At 60.0% G+C, this 21,770-nt stretch overlaps 1 protein-coding gene across 6 annotated transcripts in view; it reads right to left on the reverse strand.

Moving 5' to 3' along the window:
• ARHGEF10 (Rho guanine nucleotide exchange factor 10) overlaps positions 1-21,770 on the reverse strand; it is a 71,735-nt gene that overhangs the window by 18,664 nt on the left and 31,301 nt on the right. For 2 of the 6 annotated variants that reach the window (XM_072950569.1, XM_072950566.1), the window contains 14 exons: positions 20,651-20,765; positions 17,858-17,967; positions 14,799-14,876; positions 14,389-14,568; positions 13,872-13,988; positions 12,897-12,989; positions 10,156-10,326; positions 8,329-8,474; positions 7,537-7,718; positions 3,183-3,298; positions 2,658-2,785; positions 2,419-2,519; positions 975-1,096; positions 88-174 (listed from right to left, as the gene is read on the reverse strand). In XM_072950569.1, coding sequence (XP_072806670.1) covers positions 88-174; positions 975-1,096; positions 2,419-2,519; positions 2,658-2,785; positions 3,183-3,298; positions 7,537-7,718; positions 8,329-8,474; positions 10,156-10,326; positions 12,897-12,989; positions 13,872-13,988; positions 14,389-14,568; positions 14,799-14,876; positions 17,858-17,967; positions 20,651-20,765 — 1,746 coding nt within the window. Of the gene's footprint in view, positions 1-87; positions 175-974; positions 1,097-2,418; positions 2,520-2,657; positions 2,786-3,182; positions 3,332-7,536; positions 7,719-8,328; positions 8,475-10,155; positions 10,327-12,896; positions 12,990-13,871; positions 13,989-14,388; positions 14,569-14,798; positions 14,877-17,857; positions 17,968-20,650; positions 20,766-21,770 lie in introns of all 6 variants that reach the window. The other 4 variants (XM_072950568.1, XM_072950564.1, XM_072950567.1 and 1 more) reach the window with 3 other exon arrangements.

A 21,770-nucleotide genomic window follows, 5' to 3' on the forward strand; every position in this document is an offset into this window, starting at 1 on the left:
CTGTTGAACCGCTCCAAACTGCAACTTCCCATCCCATTACTACGGATTCTTCGCGGATGTGCGTTCAAACAGACAAAGGCATCTTACCCACAGGAAGCCGTGAGCCGTGGAACAGGAGTCTGGCCGGGCCTCGTCATTAAGGTACGGCTCGGGGTTATAAACCGCACATTCGATCTATAAGCGGGTAAAATCAGAGGCCCGAGTTTAAAGCGGGACTCGGAGGAGGCAAGCAGGCCTGTCTTAAATGGACAGGGTTCTGACACGAACCACAGCAACTCCAAAGGCAGGGGAAAGCTCAGTGTGTGGAGTCCCAGAAACGAGCTTTTTGGACACGAGCACCGAGGTAAGCGCTCCCTCTGCGGTGGCTTCAGACCCCAGCGCCCGCTGGGAGCAAGCGGCAGGGAGCCCGTCCGGGGCCGGGGGGGGGGGGGGGCGCGCAACTCCGCGGGGGGCGCCCCGTCTCTCCCTGGGAGGGTCCCCCTCAGCTGAGGGAGCCCCAGGGACATGCGGGCTCCAGGTCTGAGTGTCGGCCGGAGACCAGACGTGAGAAATGGCCATGGCTGTCGTGCTTCTTAGGGAGACACAGCCACGTCCTGAAGCCCCTGCAGGCACCAGCGGCAGTGCTGGGACCGACAGCAGAGGAACAGGGATGCAACGTCCCCCGAGACGGGGTCTGCTCCAGCACAGTAGGCACCACACCTCACGCGACCACGAGGCTGCCGGCGGTGACCCGCGGGGAGGCTGAGCATCCCCGAGTGAGAGGCCGGGAGCCCCTGGGGCCGAGACATGTGGGCCTGGATCACAAGTGCCAGGTGGGGGGGCCCAGCTGTGGCTCCAGAAAGTGGGCTTTGGTCTCAAACCACCAGGCCCTCCCTGAGCCGCCTGGAGAGGCGGCGCCCAGGGCCGCGCCGAGCCCCTTCCCTGCTGGTAACTGCCCACGCGGGACATGCAGCCCTGGGCCCGCCCGCCGTCACCTTGAACTCCTGCTGCTTGGCCACCGTCACCGGCATGTGTCCCACGAGGAGGGGGTGTCTCTCCTTCTTAATCTGGTTCCCGTCATCCTCCGCGCAGAGCCAGCCCAGGTGGTTCTCCTCCTCTGCGGCCGCGGGGTCGGGGGTGGGGAGGGAACAGAGGGGTTGGCACCTTCCAGGGGCGCCCGGAGCGGTGGGGGAGTCTGCTCCCTACTCTGGCGAGACTGGAGAACTGCGCCTTTTACTTCGGGAAACGGCCCTTTCTCACAGGAGGGGCCGCTCTCTGGCTGGTTTACCCAGCGACGCTCTGGCCGCATCTGAGCACGGGCGTGCCCGGCTCCCACCTCGGGGCCCAGCCCACCGGCAGCCTGGGAACCATCACTGCACAGACCACCTGTTCTCCCTTACCTCTCCTTCCAAGAAACTGACCTGTTAAGACTCAGGCGCTAGGAACTGAGGAGGAGGCTTTAAGTGGCACGAGGCCACGGGATAAGACGTACACAGAAAGGAAGCAGCAGGTCTGCTAAGTGGTCGCCAGTCTCGCTCTGAACGTGAGCATCTGAAGACGAAATGAGCTCATTGCCACGTTCCACTCACTCGGCAGAGACTGGGCCATCTCCTCGCTCACGAGGCCGCCTGGAAGCCGGCCTGATAAACCACCAGCTGACGCGGGCAGAGAGAAAGGGGCCGCGCTCTGCCCGCTCCCTGGGGCTCGGGCCACTCCAGACAGCCGACCCCATGACAAAGGCCTTCTCTCACTGACCTCCCTTGCCGGGGGGTCAGTGGGCGTCCCTCTGCCTACTTCTCTTCTTCATCTTATTTCCAGTTAACACTTCAGGGTGTTTGCACCTGAATGAGGAGTTTACGCACAGACGCAGGACAGCCCCGTGCTTCGCACAGCAGACCTGTGTGCGTATATCACCCATCTGCGCGGTCAGTGCGTCACACCCACCCGTCTGTCTGGTACGCGGGTCACAGAGGGTGAGGCCACGGGGACGGGGACCAGAACATCTCTGAGTCACTCTTGTCTCTGACAGAACCTGCCGGGGGCTTGCGGGGGGGTCTTTAGGGACAACGCCATCCAGTCCTGTGTCTGACCCCCCCCGCAGGTGCAGGGAAGGAAAAGGCTGAGAGGAGCCCTCACCTGCTCACCCCGCGGGGCAGACCTGGGGCTGGGACCCCCGACTCACAGGCCACAGACTCAAAGGGCCTTCTAATGGAAATGAGGCTTTTTTTCTCCTACAACACTTAAATTATAATATAAATGTCTTAAAAAAATCACTTATGCTGGGTTTTTTTTAACTTTTCCTGCCTGGAAAGAGCCTTTCAGGTGACCGGCTGAACCGTCCGCCAAGCCAACTTCTCAGCCGTGACCCTGCCCTCCTGGGTGCACACTTCACCACAGGGCAGGGACTGGCCTAGCCAGCTGAAATCAGCGGGCTCTTACCGAGCGCGAGCTTGGCCATCTGCAGGTTGTGGGTCCAAGACTCCTTGATGGCAGGGGTGAAGGTGTTGAACACGGCGGTGAAGAAGGTGGGCCGGCCGGACCTGCCGAGAGGGGAGCCTTCACCCTGGGAACGCTACGTGTCTCCCCGTGGGACGGAGCCCCCACCACGGAGACACGCGAGGCGAGAGCCACGTCCTCGGCCCCGGTGGAGAGGGTGCCCTGCCCGGGTCCCCACTGACTTGTCCTGCTTCCCCGGGAGCTGCAGCTGAATCCGGCAGCAGTCGGCCGCCCTGATCTCCTCTTCCTTCTTCAAGACGAGTCTCTGTAACCCCGAGGTCCAGTCGTGGGCCACTGACTGGTTCAAGTTCTACGAAGGAAACGCACAGGCACACTGAGAGGGGCCGATGGACGTTTCGGTCATCCATCCTGGGGAGGAGAAAACCGAGGCCGTCACGTGAAAACCTCAGGGGGACCAGCAACACTCATCTGACGGCGACAAAGACCCCCCTTTGGGAGTGGGGTCACGCGGTGGTTTGGCTGGGACCACCCTCAGAGAGCACTGACACGCGAGTCTGCCCCAGAACGAAGGGAAGTTACGCTGGAAGAGCTTCGCCTTCTCCAAAACGGGAGAAAACAGACGATCAGATCAGTTCTGACCATTAAGGTCAGTTCTCGCTTCTAACAGAACTGGGAGACGCGCTCTCATGCCGACACTGATTCAGAAATAAAAGGAGGACTTTAAATCCGATGGCTTCGACTATTACCTGATAGTTCCCTTTGAGGTTTCCAATCAGTTGAGTGATCTGACCAATGACATTTAAGTCATGCAGCAAGATCTGTAGATCCTGATACAGCTGTCCTGGCCCCATGTAAACCCTGTCTGCAAAACAAGACGACAGAAAACAGCACAGACCTACAGCTGTTCACGCTGGCGCTCGAGGAAGGAAACACGGAAACACAGTCTAGCTCGTCCAGCATTTTTAAAGAGTCGGTGTTTTCAGATAATGAGATGCTTTTCCTTCTCTGACTTTTTATTTTGGAATAATGTTGGACTTGCAGAGAAGCCGCAGTAGCACAGGCCTCCCTCGTAGGCACCGTTTCCCAGGTCCGGGATGTTAAAACCTCAAAGAACCACGGAACCATCACGGCCGCGGGGACGGGAGGCTCACGAGAGGCCCGGAGAGACCCCGGCCCCACCCGCCCCACACCACCTGTCTGCTGGCCATCATGTTCCAGTTTTGCCGTCTTCAGGGTGCTGTATAAAAGTGCTCACATGGTGCCCACACCAATTTTTAACACATAAACAGTGTACTTATATTTGCTCGTCTAACTAACTAATGTGCCCTTTGTTAGAAGAAATCCCTTGGTTTTGGAGGACAAGTATCTAACTTGGATCCAAACAGTTACACCCCTTCAGCTGTGAACCATAAGCAAAGCCCGGCACGGTCTGCACCCCGTCTCGCGGTCCATCCCTGAGATTCCGCGTGAACCAGACAGAAGGGACACTGGCAGCTGATCCTCAACTGAGAGCACCAAGAGTCCGACATCTGTGCTTGATGGTGGAACGCACACCCTTCCTCCTCTGCCAACCCAGCCACCCTAAGGCCCTAGGAGAGAAGACGCTTTTCCACCTAAGCAAGAGCCTCGGAGACAGAAGCCCACGCCGGGAGTCACGCTGGGGAGGACCAGTGGCGATGCTCTACCTCCCCGGCCGGATCCACCTCCGGGACCCAGGAAGCCCCTGGGAGCACCGAAAGGACACCCCAAAACCTCTCCCATCTCTGTCGCCTAGTCTGTCAACAGGGACAGTGTGGCCGGCACTGTCCTGCCACCTCACGGCAGTGTCCAGCGGAGCCACAGAAAAGAACTCTGTGAGCTAAGGTAAATGCCACGTGTGTTACAGAAACTTGTGTAACTTGTCTTAAGGGTCCACACTCAGACGAGGGTCTGTTCACTCCAACACCTGCCGCGCCCCCAGGGCCCTGCCCCTGCACGTGGAACACTGCAGCCCGGCCAGCAGGTCCTATTTGTATCTTTTTTCCATTAAGACACCCCCCTACAACCCACCCTCCTGAGTTCAGTAAGAACGTGCTTTCTCGGAGGAGTGGCAAGGTGGGTGATGGTTAAACCTGGGGGACACTGGGGGCTCCCTAAATCTCAGATACATGTGGCCCTCGACAGGTGGCTGCCCCATGTGGGGGGTCCCACAAAGGCCACGCACTCCCACGGCGTCACCCAAACCAGCCAGGCCCTCGGCAGCCTGCCCGCCTTCACTGAAGAGTTACCCATTAATGGATTCCCAGCCGTTCTGGTCTCCACCGAATGAGCTACGCTTCAGGGGGAATCAGCAAAAGGGCAGCACACAAAGTTCTGAAGCTGCTGGAGCGTTTCCAGGAGTGAAGTGGACACGCGGTGAATTTAAAGGCTCGTCAGGTTAACACGCGCCCGACCAGTGGAGTCACTGGCAAGCCCTCTGAGACCATCCCAACCTGGAGAACGGCTCAGAGACTGGGAACCAGTTCAGAATCCGACTTCTGCTTCTGTGACCAAGAGGCTCTAAAGTGAATGGGCACCTGCTCTCTGCCGGGAGGAGGAGAGGCAGGAAGCTCACCCAGGGGCGGCAGAACCGGGAAGAAAGAAAAGAGGGGCTCCTCTCGAGCCTTCCAGCTGGTGGGGGCCGCGGGAGGTGGTGCGGACGGTCCTCGGCACGAGGACAAGAGGGGCGCCTGGTCACCAGGACGGATGCTGCCCGCCAGCCAGGCAGCTGGGACGACCCGGACCAGCACCTGCCGGCCCAACCTGTCTCAGCAGGGGGAGGGTGGGTGGGAACCGGGCAGGACGAGGGCCCGGCGTGATGGAGGGAAGTCACGCTGGTCAGAGCAGAGAGGACTCGGGCTGCTGGGCAGCCTGGGACCCGAGGCAGGCTCCAGAGACAGAGAGAATGGCGGGGAACGCACGGCGGCATCAGGACTGCGGCGTGGGGCCGCTCCCGGCTGCCACACGAGGGTCCGGCAGCCCTGCCCCCATCGCCCCATCACAAGAGGGAGGACTGTTCCCAGGGCACCAGGGAACCCTCCTTTATGGGGCTGAAGGGGGTTTCTCAGTCTTCACCCCACATCTGAAAACCTGACGAGGGCCACACTGGGGGAGCCCCAGGGACGCTCGGCAGAAGGGCACAGCGGGGACACAGCAGCGAACGGCGCGGCGCGGTGATCACAGACGCACACCAGCACCAGAGGGCCCGCTCCACTCACCGGGGCGGAGCACAGAGCAGGCACTGCTTCCGCAGAGGCTGCCTTCGGCTGGGGGTGGAATCTTTTTTTCTGGCTAAACTTACAGAAACAACAAACAAATCAGGGTTCCTGTCAGTTGGCTTCCCCGCCGTCTGGTCTCCAGGCCCAGCACCCGGGTCGGGGGCGGCAGGCTTCTCACACACCCCCGCTGTCTCCACGGAAACCCGGCAACTGGCCTAAAAATCCAGGGTTGAAAGCTAAGCGGATCGCTGTGGCCAAGGCAACAGCAACTCAGCCCAGAGACTCCCAGGGGCGTGGATGCAGGACCCCGGGCGGGCACGACGTGCTGCCCTGCGTGGCCAGGCCCCTCCGTCACACCCGCGACCTGGGTGGCAGGAGATTTCAGAGCCGGGGTCTCTGGGCAGGAGGGAGGAGGGCGGGGAAGGGGGGACGCCGCGGACGGAATCCAGCTGGACAAGAGTGAGCAGTCCCGGGGCGGTGGGCGGGATCAGGGCTGCGGCCAAGGAACAATCCGGGCAGGACGAGAAGGGCAGGCCTTCCCCGCCCAGCACCTCTGGCCCTGGGCTAAACGCTCCTTTCCACAACTTCCGTTTTAACTCAGGGAAGTCTGATATCTTAAAAATCAAAGACTTTTTTAAATTGAGGCAGAATCAACGGTTATGAACTGTATGTACTTAGTGTTCGATTTCGTGATTAGATACAGAAACGTCAGCAAGATCAGCAACGGAGGGTCCGGGTCCGCCCTCCCCACGCCGGCCCCGACTCGAGGAGTCAGTGAAACCTCTATCACCCCCCCCCCCAGAAAAACGCACAGAACTTTGCAAAACGAGGCCAGGGGGCCGGGAAGCGTAAACTAACCCGAGGACCCACTCCGAGGCCCCACCCTGGAGGGAGGGTCTAACGCGACCCCAGGTCAGGTCGAGGGCGCCGAGGGGCGAAGCAGAGTGCAGCCCACCTGCTGCTCCCCGGGACGCAGGCCCCACGCGGCTGCCATGCGCCTTCATCCCTGAACACAGGCCAGGCCCTCCAGCTCTGCGTGTCGGAGGAGAGTCCCTCAGGCTGGAGAGTCGCGTGACCATCGCCCAGGAACGAGGGACTTGAACTTAGCTTCTCAAAATAATTTAGGGACGACAAGCAGGGGGAGCACGGGAAGCCAAGGCAGCGACGGCAACGGTGGTGGGGGGGCAAATCTGTTCCACAAAAGCCCTGGGACGCCGGGGACGCCCAGCCGAACTGGGGCTCCCGGGACTCCGGCCCGGCCGGGTCTCATGTGCACAAACCCACCCGAGGCACCCGGGGCTCGGGCGGCGCTGGGGTCACCACGACGGGCTCAGGCCACACAGACGGCTCACTGCCCCAGCAAGACGGTCCCTCTCTCCTGGACAAACCTGGACGGAGCTGGTGCAGCCCCAGGGGCGGAGCGGCTGCGCCTCCCGGCATCTCTGAGCGCTGGACGGCCTCCGAGCCTCACTCCAGAGCCGGCAGCAGCCCAGGAGAGCCTGCCCTGCGCCCATCGTCCGGCAGGCACACAACTAGCAAGCTCTACTTTGTTAAAAAACCTGTTCAATCTAGAAGGCATTTTAAAGACATATCTACGCCCCGGCCGCTGACGGGAAACGCAGCCCAGGGCCGGGCCCTGCAGTAAACCCAGGATGCACACGACACCCGGGGGATGGGCTCAGAAGACAGCGACAGGGCGACAGGGGTGCTTGCATCCACAGCCAGACCCCGGTGAACAGGCTCCAGGGACCGCGTCACCCCACAGCTCTCCCCCTCGGTGCCGCCAGAGGCTGAGGGAGGGGTCCCGACGCCGGAGCTACACCGGTCCCAGCCCTGCGAGCACGTGCACGGAGGGGTCGCTTACTTGGCTTGGTGCTGGCCACCACTGCCAGGCTCTCGGGCACGTGCACCAGGGGACACCGGCTGCTCTCCCCGGCACCGTCGCTGCCACCATATTCTACGACTTCCACGTGCCCAAGAGGGACGCTCCACTTCAGCAGGTACCGCTGGCTGGTGGACGTCAGCGCGCTGCTGTCGTGCGAGGTGCTGCAACGACCAAAACCCTCCGCTTACCAACTGTCGCACGAGCGTCACTGCACTTTTCTCCCCACTCGAGCAAGAAACGCTTGGGCTGTGCGATCGTAGTCCTGACCCTCTCACCGGAGTGACCACTGGGTTCCACAAAGGGTTTTCCCAGACCACAAACACACCCAAGTTTATTAAGAAAAAAATCATCAGAAATGCATTTACAGGGAAGCAACTAATGAGAAAGAATTTGGATGGTGATAAAATCAGGAACCGCAGAGGATGGAGTGGGGCCACAGGGAAATTCAGCTGAGTTTCCAGCTCCAACATCAGCCTTTGTTTAAAGAGAAAACACAGACACACGTCCCAGCCTCCACCCGCAGTGACCTGGAGACTCAGACGGGACCACACAAATCACAGAACACTGGTGACCATATAGATCACAGGACCTGGGGCCGGGGCTCTGCACACAGACCATCCAGTCTGAGTGAGACGCAGACACAGGACACTGGTGACCCCGTACATCACAGGACCTGGGGCCGGGGCTCTGCACACAGACCATCCAGTCTGAGTGAGATGCAGACGCTGGACACCGGTGACCGGGAGGCTCGCCGGCGTGACATGTCCTTACCGCGTGCTGACCGTGGCGCACATCAGCACGTCGCTCAGCATGAAGAGCCGGCGCTCTTTGGTCTTCACCACCTCGCCCCGGTCGTTGTAGACGGTTTCAATCATGTCGTCGGAGCGCACGAGGTACCTACTCCCGCTGCTGAGAAGCTGAGAATTCACAGGACACAGTTACCACAACCCGGCTCATCAAGGAAGGGCACAGGGGTGGGGGTGCAGCGCAGGGTGGAGCGCATGCCCAGTGTGCACGAGGTCCTGGGCTCCCCCCCAGCACCTCCACTAAAGTAAATAAATAAACCTAATTACACCCCCAGCCCCCCAAAAAGAAAAAAGGATGAGAAAAAAAGCTCGCAAAACACAGGAGCAGATGATGTCAAAGTTTTATAGACTTCTTCCCTTAAAGAGAATCCGTGTACTCCTGACTGCACTTCACGCGTGGCCCACACCACGTGGTCTTTTCTGAGCAAACCACACAGGGACAGGACTGTAACTTCCTCTGGAAGCACGACGTCCACGTCGGAGGCACCGGTCCAGCCAAGGAGGGCTTGGCCCCTTCCAGCATCACTCAGTGTCTTCCCCCCCGGAAGACTCGCTCCGTCCCCGACAGGCTGTCACCCCACCCCGTGTTACTCATGTCACCGTATCAACCACCAGGAATGTCTGTGAGTGAAAGTAACTATTTCGTAATTTTGTTTTCCCAAAGGATAGCATAATTAAGAAATCACCCTCAGGGCTTACGGTCCGCCACTAAAACCTTCACCAAACAAAATACGCTTGGCTCTTTGTAAAGATGCTTCGTGTGAATTAGTAAAATGACAAACCTGTACATAAGTCAGACTTATTTTTAGCAATTTTGCCCAGTAGGAAACCCGGAATCCTTAGCGCAAACGTCCACACTGGCCGGCTGGCCTCGCCGGGGCACTCCGCCTGCACGGTGGCAGGGGTGGGGCCACGTGCACACTGAGGTGACAGCAAGGAAACACCACTTCCCTCGTCCCCGAAGCACATCCCGGGTTCCCAAACACTCGGGCAACACGGGGAGCGGATCTGACACAACAGAAGCCACTCATCAGCGAGCGCAAGTTTCCATGTGTTAAATTCCCACACAAATCATTTAGAGAATCAGGGAAACCTCAGCTTGCGATGTATGACAACCAGGTTCCTGCAGTTAAACTACTGGATGTCCCTCTGTAGCAGGAAGTCACCCCCGCCAACAAAAACAAAGGTGACTTCAGCCACAAGGCCCAGCCTCACATGGCTCACAGCACAAACCTCCTCCTGGGGCCTGACATGAGGTCACCGCGGCAGGGAAACGGCTTCGTGAACACGAAGCTGACACGCAGTTCTGCAAAAACCGCCTTCATGCTGTTTTCCACGTCACTTCTTCATGACAACGGACGCACAGGCCGTGTGTGGATGGGCACAGATAACAGTGCATGCGGACACCTGCGCTTTAAATAGGGCTGTCTACGGTGGAACACCACATTCTGGAGGTAAAAGCCTGCTGAAGAGTGGCTCGTGTCCTTTTGGGGTCCTGGGTCCACGAGGACCTAGTCCACCTGGGAGCCCCTTTCCTAAGAAGGTGCACATCGTCTAGCGCTCGCGACCCCCATGCCTCCCCACCGACCCTCCGTCAAGGGCCTCCTGGCAGAGGTTCCAGGAGACAAGAAACAAGCAGCGAGAGGGCGACGGCCACCAGCATGAAGGGGACAGCACGCACCAGGCGTGGCCACCGGCACAGAGCGGGCAGCGCGCACCAGCACAGAGCGGAGCGGGCACCAGGCAGGGCCGCCAGCACGGAGGGGACAACGCGCGCCCGGCACGGCCGCACCTTGCTCACGTAGCGCTCGTTGGCAGCCTTGGCTATCTGCCTGATCTCGCAGCGCCGGTCAGCGTCCCTCTTTCTCTCGTTCAGCTTCTCTGCCAGTGTCTCGAGCTCCGTCAGCGCCATCTGCAGGGGCAGCCGGTCGGGGTGGCCTCGGGACGTGTTCTTCAACATGTCCTTTCAGAGAGACAGGGTGGAGGGGCCGTGTGACGGGCGTGGGGGCAGCGGGTGGTCCTCGCACCCCGGCCACGGCCGCAAACGGCCAGCGTGGGGGCAGCGCCGGCCCCTTCCGGGGAAGAGTGGAACGAGCCCCGGGGGAGGGACAGCGAGCACGGTGACCTGGCCTGGCCGACACCTGAAGCTCCCTGTGTGAAAACAGCAGCGACTGATTAAACGGTGATGCAGACAGAGCCAGAGCCGCACGCACGTCCCAGCAGAGGACACCCCCAAAGCGCGCGTTCCCCGGCCCCAGAAATCTCTGCTCTCTGCTGACAGTCGGACTGCTGCCCCAGCTTGAGTCAGACCAGGGGCGCCAGGCCCCAGGCGGTCCAGGTGGGACACGGGAGCACCGCTGGCCCCCACCGCACCGGCCTCGGCTCACACGGCGGGCCTGCGTCCTGGGCCCCACGGCTCTGCGGGCCACGTGGCCCGGGCAGCGCACAGAGCACAGCTCGGCCACCGAGCAACGGCACCGCATGGGTCAAACTCGGAGTCAGCTCTCCAGAGAGACAGCCAAGTGCCAGGCCACGTCACCTGCCGACTTCGCAGAAGGACGGCAGGCGAGACTGGGCCTCCCTCCACGTGCTTCCACCCGCCCGCCCCCCGGGATCTGCGCCATGCCCTCATCCCCTTAAACCTCTTGTTCTTTCCAGTCTGAAAAGAACCTGCATCATGATCACTCGTTTCCTGTTGCAGTGAACAGTATCTCCTGTTCCAGGCGACTGTTTCCCTGTGAATCATGTCAAACCCCATCAAGGCGAAGCGAAGTATCGTCAAAGGAAGCCCTGTACCATCATAGCCCACAGGCAGTGCCGGCCGGGCCCCGGGGCCGTCAGCAGCATGAGCACCGCACAGAACCGGGCCGTGTGCTGGCGCTCCCAGACCGCCGCTTGTTCTGGCACATGAGGGAGGGAAGGGCCTGGGATAAAGACAAAGCCTTCTGGGGCCACGTGTTAGAGTCCGGCAGGCACCGAGGGGCCAGGGATATGGCCGTAGGGTCACAGTGACCACAGGTAATGGGCCCCTGAGCTAAGGAGGTTCAGGTGTGGTGAGGACCAGAGAACAGAGACACAAGAGGCAGGGGAGCGGCTGGCGGGGCTGAGAAGTGGAGGAAGGGTGCACTGTCCCCTGCCGCCACCCCCTCCAGCCCCTCCACCGCACACTCAGAGCTCAGGGACGGAGGGCACCTGCCCCGTCTTCCAGTGGGTCCTGCGAGGCGGGGACCCCGGGCACATCCCCACAACCATCTCTTAGGTAACCTGTCTGAGCCCTGCCCCCATGAGTGCGCATGCTCAGGAAGCAGAAAGGCCGGAGGGCCCGCCCCGCGGGGCACCTGCTCAGGCTGACCTGGGACCAGCAGCCTGGATGCTGCCCTGCCGTCAAGTCATCGTGAAGACTGTTCTCTGCCGGGAGAGCTGGGCAGGCGCCCAGGTGGGGCGGGAGCGGGCAGAGGGGACGGGCCATGTGGGAAGCACTGGGGAGCCCAGAGAGGACCAGGGCGAGCAGACGCATCTGCTCAAGAGGACGCGGCCTTCAGCCAAACCGAGTTCTGATCCTGACTTTCCATCTACTCCTGCCCAGCAAATCGAATCATTTGGGAATAAGCAAAAACAAGGATACGGGGAAAGCGAGCAGGACTCTCCCAAAAACCACCTTCTAAAATCTGGAACCACGCGATGGGTGGGCAGTGTGTCCGCAAGTCGTCCCCGTGGCTGGGGACGTTCACTGTCCATCTTCAACCAGTATCAATGGCCAGGCAGCTAAGCAAAGCCGCTTGATTTAATGAGAGATGGGAGCTGAGTGGTCACTGAGAAACCCGCGTGGGCAGAGGCCACGGGGGACCCTCCCAGGACACCAGCACTCCCGATGCCCCACGTCCACCTACGCAGCCAGGTGAGCGCTGACCCTGCCCGGTGTCTGGGCCCGGGGCCCCGGGAGACCGAGCTGCACCCAGCAGGGGAGGGCCTTCCTGGTGTGACGTCTTGTATCTGCACTCAAACCAGCCTCCTCTGTAAACCAGCACCCGCATCTAGCTGAAAAGGCAGCCTAAAAAGCCGCTGGGCGGGGAAATCGGGAAACCCTCCTTCACAGACCTCCCCCACTCGGGCCGCATACGGGCTCCGTCAACCACGGTCAGTTTGCGTAAGTCCTGGCACAGGTTCCTGAGCCACCCCCCACCCCGCCCCAGGCACACGCCTGACCCCAGAGCGAGACCCTGGACCTTCCGGCACCCCCCCGCCTGGTGACCGTGTGCAGCCCGCCCCCCACTGGTGTCTGAAGTGGGGGCCATCTCCTGGTACGGAGCCCCTCCCTGCGGGGTCCAACATTCTTCTGGGGGCGTTTTGACCTTGTTCAGCAGGTTGGGGTCCCCAGAGCCCACCCCACCCCCCGGCAGTCACCTCATGTCACTGCTCAGAGGAGAGGAGGGGCCGAGAGCCTGCTGTCGGCAAGAGGAGACGCTCAGTCAGGCCAGGCCGGCCCACCTCCGAGCCGGTGAGGAGCGCGGACGGGCGCGCGGAGGGGCGTACCTGGAGCAGCAGGATGAACTGCGGGAACCTCTGTATGGGCTTCATCATCAGGCTGTAGAGCGTGACGCGGTCGGGGCTGGACTCCTGGCACTGCTGCGGGAGACGGGCGCTCACTCGTGCGCGGACGTGGCCGGCCGGGGGCACCCACGCCTGCCTGCGCTGCAGGCCTGCTCCAAAACAGCCTCCGCACCTCGCACGTCACACGCACGCGGGTGCACCTGCGTCCACAGGGCGCCCTGCCTGGCCTCCTGGCCACAGCCTTCCCCGGTCTTCACTCTGGGTTTGAGAGCCACCTCTGACTGCTGGACGGTGCTCGCACCTGGGATCTGATCTCCGCCCTCTGAGGGCTAAGTAAGCTTCTGAGGTTCTACACCCACAGGAAAAGTGCAGTTCTCCCCCCAAAAAGTCACAGAATCCTGAATCAGAGCTGCAAGGGCCCTTGAAAGCAGCGGGCCCCACATGTCGGGGGCGAACCCTCCCTGCTGCCGGGGCTCATCCTGCGCTGGGCCAGACCTCCCCATCGGAGGCTTCGCTCAGCCGTGCAGAGGGTGGGCAGCCCCGCCCCGCTCCCAACATCAGAGGAGGCCCCAAGCCCAGGAGCCTCACCAGCCATGTGGGGCTCGGCCTCGCTGCCCGACGCCCAGAGCGCCGCGGAGCCCTCCAACCCAGACCCCGAACGCCACGCCCTGCTCCCCCCAGCGCTGTGCTGAAGGCCGGAAGCAAAAGGCCACCCACACACTTCCAAGGACGTGCAAATAACGGTTATTTTCAAAAAGCTACGTTACCACTAGAAATTCACCTTTATTTCTAGCACTGATCCAAGACCTGGGGTCCTGATGGTGCTAAAATCTTTACAATAAACAACATTCTACTTGTAGAGGCAAAAGGTTTGGGAAATTTTCATTAGGAAGCACTCTGACATGGGACCTCTTATCAGAAGGTATTAAAACCCCCCAATTTTTTTTAAGTGCTTACCTTTAAAAATTCAAGAAAAGCAGGTTTTGTAGCACACGTTTTCTTAAGGATTGCCACCGCTGTGCTAAAATTATTCACATATTCACTGTAAGCATCCAGCACCATGGACTTGGAAAACTGAAATACAGGAGGAAATTGAGAAGCATAAACAACGCAGAGTCCAAACGCCCCCTTCCCGAGCTTGTCACAAAATACTGAATCCCGCACCAGCGACGACCCTCAGCCACCGACGTTCTCACAGGATAAACTTTGTTAGGCTGTGTGATCGCTTTTTGCTTTGAACAAACTTGCTAGGAGTTGTTAAATGGCTGGTTCTCTCACTGTGCCGCCCCCAGGGCACTTTGGCATCCCTGCTCCGAACCATGGCGCCGCGGGTCTCAGTTAAGGACTTGTCCTGACGACGGACGTCTAAAGACACGGCTACCGACATCTTTCCTTAACTTCCTGCCAACAGTGGGCACTCCGATCTCACCTCCAGGTGAGAGGCAGCAGGGAGGGATGGAAGGGGCCGGCTTACCGAGGCCACGAAGACGTCTCCGATCATCTCCACGGAGTCCCACTCGGCCACGCGGCTGGCCAGCGCCATCTGGAACAGGCAGTGGCACTGCAGGACCTCCTTGACCCGGTAGAACACGGTCCGCAGCTTCCTCTCGCTCAGCATCTTGGGCTCCATCTCGGACAGCGGCCTCTCATATTGCTGGGAGGGGGCAGGGACGGCACGGGTGCTCGCACGGCCCCCAAGAGCCGCAGACAGGCCCCCGTGCGAGTCACACTTACGGCAAAGCAAGTCCCCCCACCACTGAGGTCAGCACACACGCGGCTCTTAGACCGTTTTGAGAATTCTGCAAACGAGTACTTTACGGTTCACACATGTCAACGTACATACGTAACAAAACAAACGCACTGCATAGCGAGGCACTTCCGTACCTCCAGGATCCTCTTTAGAGCATCCACATAGTTCTTCTCACTGTCGACCACGGAGCCCAGAATGTACCTTCTCACCACCTGTCGGGATTTGAAAGCACGATGGTCGAAAACGGCCTCAGAAGACAACAGATCAATTTTACTTCTATGTTGACGCAAGTTGATAAAGAAGTTTTTGTTTTCAAAACAGTAGGTCAGCGAAACCTCCCAAGGCCTTAAAGTATTTTAGATGATGTGTTAACTAACTCCCACGCTGGGCACAAATGCACTTCCCCCATCACCTCAATTTTGTTGTGTATTTTTAACCCTCAAATTATAAACTTTAACCCCAGCAGGAGAATTAAGTTGTAGCATTAATAACGGTTTCACTCACTTATCCAGTGACAATGAACCGAATTAACTGATAGCATTTTAAGTGTCCAGCATGGAGTTACGCGGTATTTCGCGGATGCACTAAGTATTAAAAACACAGTTCCAGTCTTGACTCAGGGAATGATGTCAGTAACACTAATCTAAAATCATTCCAAAGTTACTTTAAAAAAAAAAAAGCCTTTGGAAGGTGGAGGCACAGCTCACCTCCGAGGCTGAGGACATGTGAGTGAGTTACCCGTGCCATTTCCAGCTGCAAAAGGTCCTCTACCGTCTGGGATCCTTGATTGCAAATGGTGACAACACTGGGTTTACTTCTCGTTACTGAAGCACACGCAGGCACAAATTCCTAACCCAACCCACACCCACAGGCACCCCGGCCGCAGCCCGCGGCGGGGAGACTCATTTCAGAACCACGATGCCCCCTGGCGGCAGAGGGTGCCCCTTCCACGGGAGACGCCTCCAGTCCCCACTCCAGGCTCGGACACCGAGGGACCGACTCCTTTCTTTACAAAAAAGGCTGTTTCATTCACAGAATTAAGGCAAAAATCAACCCTTCTGGGGTCCTTGAGGAAGAAAGTGACATAAAGGGTTGTCAAGACTAAAACACAAGCGCACACACACCGCCCTCCTGCGGCTGACTCCCAGCACGGTCGGCCCACAGGCCCGCGCTCTGAAACGAGGGTGAGACCCCACGACCGGGATGCGCCCCACACTGCAGACGGTCAAATCCGGGCCGCCTCCTCCCCAAACCCAGAGTCCCAGACACCACCCCAAGTCTGGACTCAGGGTATCTGGGGGGCTGGGGGATCCAACCTAGGAATTAAATGTATTTAAAGTCCTGAGATGACACCAATGTGTTAGGTCGAAGGACCTGGAACTGCTATGAAGACAACTGGAAAACACAAAGTGAAACCAGCCAGCTACCGGGATCTCACGGCCGCTGCAGGCAGGTCAGCAGGTGGACAGCGCGCCCAGTGCAGGTTCCCAGGCTCAGTCTTCCGAGACCCCCACCCGAAGGTTGTGGGGAGAACTCAGCCCCGGGACAGGCTCTCCTGCAAAGCCGTCAGCGTGGAGGTCTCGGGTCTCGGGGCTGGAGGAGGAGGGAGCAGCCCGCCTGTCCCCGGACCGGAGGCCCTTCAGCATCAAGGCTGCTTCAAAATGAACACCCACGCAGGAAGTAAAGGGGGCTGTCTGGATAGGCGCGTGAAGACTGCTAGATACCCTGCACTTTTCCTGACAGTTATGGGGCCTTATTTCAACTTTGGAAGAAATTAAAAAGAGCGTCAACATCCTGGTTTAATCTTTTAAGAGAAACTCCTGTGAGAACCGGCAGTTACCAGCGGGAAAGACGTGGCCTCTGTGAGCCGCGCAGTGGAGGAAGCGCGCTGGGGGGGGCGAGCACAGAAGCCGAAGCACAAGTCAGAGCCCAGCTGCCGCCTGCTCCGCGCGGAGGGCGCCTGCGAGGTGCCTGGAAGAGCCCGGCCCGCACCACGTCAGAGTCCTGATACGCCACAAGGGAGACGCAGGGGGTACAGCGTCCCCGCTTCACAGAGGAGGACAGCACACAGACAGAGCCACCCGCCCCACCAGAGTCTCCCGGTGCCGCAGTGCCGGGGTCGGAACAGGTCTGTGGACGCCTTCCGGGGCGACCTTTCCCGACCTGGACACACCCGTCCTAGCTGTTACCACCCAGCCCTCTGGGGGAGACCACAGACCAGCAGGCGTGAGTGTCTGTTAGGGCCCTCCAGGCTCGAAACACTGTCTCCTGACCGACCCTCACCACCCCTCACTGCCCCCAAGTCCAGGCTCGGACAGTGACTCCAAGTGGTCACTGTGCCTCTGGCCCACCCGAGCCCCCATCTCTGCACGGCCAGCTGCCCCGTCCACGGCCCTTCCCGTGGTGCTCCCGGCCCATCCGAGCCCATCTCCACACAGCTGGCCCCCCTCGTGGTGCTCCCGGCCCGGGGGCTCTGCTGCACATCGTGCCACACGACACCATGTCATCCAAGAACAGGGCCTGGCTGCAGGGGCCCCAAAGGTGGGCACGTCCCAGCCAGAGGCCCCCCGGCGAGGTCGAGGGCATTTTCCAGCAGTCAGTTCCCTTTTCAAACTTGTGAGGCTCAACCAGGTGCATGAGCCACGAAGCAGAACCACGAGCGGGGCCAGCAGAGCCCCGTCCCCGCCGGCATGGGGGCCACATTTCAGACCCGGGAGCGTGCGGGAGGCGGAGGACGCAGGATGCGGAAGGAGCTGGACGCAGCCACGCCATCTCATGGGCCACCCCACCACACGGGCCACCCCGACCATGACCTCCTCTGGGCCCGGCGTCCCCCTCTCCCCGGAGGACGTGCAAGGATTACACGAGGTGAAGTGTGTGGGGGGGCTCACAGGCTATCTGTGGTGTCCCCTGCCTTCCACGCATTTCCACGGTTACACTGGGGGTGGTACTCGAAATCTACGGCCCGGATGCTGGAGCCCAGAACACAGCTCCTGACCAGGCCCCGGAGGCCACAGCTGCAGGGTTAGCCCCTTCCTTGCTGGACCAGGAGAGGCCCATGGAGGGGCCCAGGTGGATGGAGCGACCAGGAGTTTGTGACAGCAGGTGATCCCCAGCGGCACGTGAACAGCCAGCCCAGCTGCTCTGGCTAAAAATAAGTCACAAAGCGGAGCAGCAGCCCCAGCTCGCCCACCTGCTGCTGAGATAAGCCTTCAGGCATCGGGGTCAGGACGGCTTCCGGGTGCCTACAGTCCACGTCGATAAAGACGTTCTGCTCCTCCTCCTCCAGACAGGACCTGTGATCTTAAAGACAGACAGAACGTGCTCGTTGGACGTGGAAACAGCACCTTTCTAACAGCACAGCCAAGGTCGCCGCCGACGCCTTGGGCAGACAAAGCCAAGAAAACTCCCTTCCCGCAAGAGCGGCGCAGCATCTGTCGGTGTTTGAAATTCTCAATGCTCGGCGTGTAACTTCCAGATAGATGCGTCATTCGAGTACCCAGACGGTAAAGCAGGAATACACGTTTCAGCCTTTTCATCTGCAGAACGCCAGCCAGGAACAAAGACAGGCAGCCAGGAACGACTGAGCGCCGACCCTCGGTCAGCGAGACCTTTCTGGCTGTCGGCCCTCCTCACCAGAAATCTGAAAAGGAACCACTCTCCCAGAGTCAAAACTTCTGGCCAAAGCGAACCTCATTTCTAAAGACTTAGATGCAGCTAAACAATCCAAAGCATCCACGAAAAGGCTGGAGAACTAGAAACGCACAGCGGTCCTCAGGTGACAAGAACCCAGAGGCCGCCCCACTCGAAGACACAAAACCCTAGAGAAGAAAACTGCCTGGGAGCTTTCAAAACCCACCGCGCCTCCACACCGAGGAGAACGGCTGGGACTCAGGACCCCGACGGCGCCACGTGCTGCTGAGGACGTGGGGCGCAGGATGGCGCGGCCACTCTGGGAGACCGTCCGGGGGGCCCTGCACAACCAAACACGCTCTCACCCTGTGACCCAGCAGTCACGCTCCTGGGGATTTTCCCGAAGGAGCTGAAACCTTACGCCCACTCGAAAACCTGCACACGCACGTTTCCAGTGCTTTTACCCGTAAAATGGGTAAAATCTACCGTGGATGCAACCAGGACGCCCCTCAGCAGGTGAACGGATAAATAAGCCGCGGACCAGGACCATCCAGACGATGCGACACTATTCAGCTCAAGAGAAATGAGCTGTCCAGCCGTGGAAAGACGAGGAAGAACTTTAAAGGCACACGACTCATCGGAAGAATCCAATCCGAAAAGGCCACACGTGTGACTCCAACTGTGAGAACATCCTGGAGAAGCTAAAACCCTGGAGACGTAAGATCAGCGGCTGTCAGGGGCTGGGGTTCGCGACGGATGAGCAGTGGAGCACAGAGCGTTTTCGCTGTGACGCCACGTGGTGGACACAAGTCATTGTGCCATCTGTCCAAACCCACAGAACGGACACCACCAGGAGTGCCCCCAGCGTAAACCACGGGCTCGGGGTGACGGGGACGTGTCCACAAGCTCACAGCTGTGACAAGTGGACCGTCTAGGGGGTGCTGATGGCGGGGGAGGCTGTGCGGGGAGGACGGGGACACGGGGCATCTCTGGACTCCTCACTCAGTTTTGCTGTGAACCTAAAATTGCTCTAAATTATGCTCTTTAAAAAAACCCAGAACGTCCCAGTGTCCAGACCCCGCTCGAGACTCGCAGACGGCCTGAGCGGCGGTGGGCCTGCGCGCCTGGTTCCTGCCTGGGCACCTCCAGCGCCCAGAACCACGAGTTAGCCCAGTCTCCCCGTTTCGCAGCTCAGGGAACCAGGGCCACGGGGTTTGGGGTGTGTGTATCGCGCTGCCAACCAGGGATGACCCTTCCCGCTCCCCCACTCTCCCCAGGCCCGCCCCTCGTCCTGTCCCAGGGACCTCGTTCGCCTGCAGATCCTGCTCCAGGGGTCTAGGGTGGACCCATGTCGGCACTTGTGACTAGACCCCGGAACCAGGGCCCCAAACCCCAGCCTCTGCCCTTCTCGGGCTCTGCCTGTGTGTCCCCCACAAAGGGTCCCCTCCGGAACACACGGGCTGCAGCCACCGCACTGCCATCTCGCTCCCCGGACAAACCCTGTCTTGTGTTAAGAGGCTCACAGCTGCACAAGGATTAGCACTTCTTTAAAGGCCTCGGTCGTTCCAGCTGTGATTACAGATGGTCTCCCTGGGCCATTCCCCGAGGAAGCACAGGGTCTCAGAGTCCTCTCCAAGCACCGTGATTAGCAAATGCCGCTCCGAGCCGGCACCGGATTTGCACCTTAGAAGCTCGTAGGAACAGCACAGGAACGCGCCATTAGAGGACCCAGTCGGAGTCACAGCGCCTCCGTGTGACGCAGAGCCTCCCCTACCGCCTAGCGAGGCGCCCACCGAAACGCCCTCACACGCCAGCGATCCTTGGCCCGGAGCCGCGGCCCAGACGGCCCGTCCTCTGACACGCACACAGCTCGGGCTGCTGCCCTTACTGAAATTTCACAAACCCTGACAATTCTGACCTCACTCCGGGCGCCTCTCACCAGAACAAGTCCCTGCAGTCCTGCTTTGAGCCTGCCCTCCTCAGCCTCCCCGGGCGGTAAACACAGCATCGTCATGATCATCATGAACAAGACTGCGAAGAATCCACGCCTGATCGGGGTCCCTGGGGACCCAAGGGGACGAGGGTGGGAGGATCCGTCCCCCAAGGAGCACCATGCATCCAGCTGCTGAGGGAGACGGTAAAAGGGAAGTGGATCCCCGCCCGCGAGAAGTCGGTGAACTTCCTGCAGCTGGTGGACCCCCCGGAGGAAGTCCCAGATGCCCGGTACCCACAGGTACCTGCAGCCGAGGCCACAGACCCTGCCCCATGTGCTGGGAGGAGGCCATGCGCCGCCAGCACATGCAGGACTGAGGAGGGGCGACACCCAGGGGACCCCGTGCGCGAGCCTGCGGACCTGCAGAGACGAAGGACTTGGTCCTGATGAAGGAGCGGCCCCGCTTCACCGCAGCCTTGGTCCGCTCCAGCCCGTCCTTGGTGCCTTCCCTCGCCGCCCTCATGAGCTTCTGCATCTGCGGAAAGGGAGACAGGTGATGGGGGGGCGGCGACCAGCATCTCCTTGCTCTCCACGAATTTTTTAAAAGAATACTGTCAAGTAGTTTGGTCTTGAAACGCCATCTGAAATTGGCTCTTTGATCTGGCAGAGCTTTGCTGGCTGTTTCGAGTGTGCACGTGGTGTGCTGGGGGAGGGGGGAGGGCTGTTTGGTTTGGTTTTGCTGGTTAAAAAAAAGGAAGAAAAACAAACTTTAAAATCGGAGCCCTTCCTTGACATAAAGGAGTCTCTTGCTGCATTTAAAAGTCAGTCCTCGCTTTTATTATAAACACCTGCCGAGAGCTCTGCAGAAGCCGAGTCTGGAGAAGCCACGCTTGCAAAGTAAACAGTCTGCCCGGGGTTAGCAGGCAGATCGCAGGGAATAGCAGAACCACCCACTGGAGACCCCGCCCACCCAGCTTGGCCCCGGACCCTCCCCACCGGCCCTCCTCAGCTCCCCCGGGAGGCCAGCCCAGGGGCTCACAGGCCGTCCGTCCTGAGGGCCACGGGGAGCCCGCCCAGGACACGGAGAGGCCGTGCCCACTGAACGGACCTGATGAGCCAGTCCCACGACTCGGATGGGGGGACGGCCCGCAGAGGAAGCGGCAGACCCCCGCCCCGCCCTGCCCAGCGGAGGCTGGAGACTAGAAAGACCACTGCCCACCGTGGAGCTGACTCAGCCTGGTCCCGTTAAGCTGGTGACACTCAGACTGGCCGCTGTGCCCAGAGCTTCCGATGACATGCTTGGAATTTTATCCTTCGTTTCTCACCCTTCGTAAGTCTGACACCTGAGGTGCTGGCCACTGAGCAACGGATCGTTTACAGAAAACCCATATGGCCACTCAAAGACAAACCAGCCCCTTTCGGTCGTCTACAGCGCTTCCCCACCCGCCAGACGAGGGCTCTCGACACCTGGCTGCGCACTCACCTTGCCCTCAGCCTGGCCTCCCTCCACCGGCCTCTTGACCGGTGCTTCTCACCCGGG

The sequence above is a fragment of the Vicugna pacos genome, chromosome 26 (assembly GCF_048564905.1).
Source record: "Vicugna pacos chromosome 26, VicPac4, whole genome shotgun sequence".
Classification (NCBI taxonomy): domain Eukaryota; kingdom Metazoa; phylum Chordata; class Mammalia; order Artiodactyla; family Camelidae; genus Vicugna; species Vicugna pacos.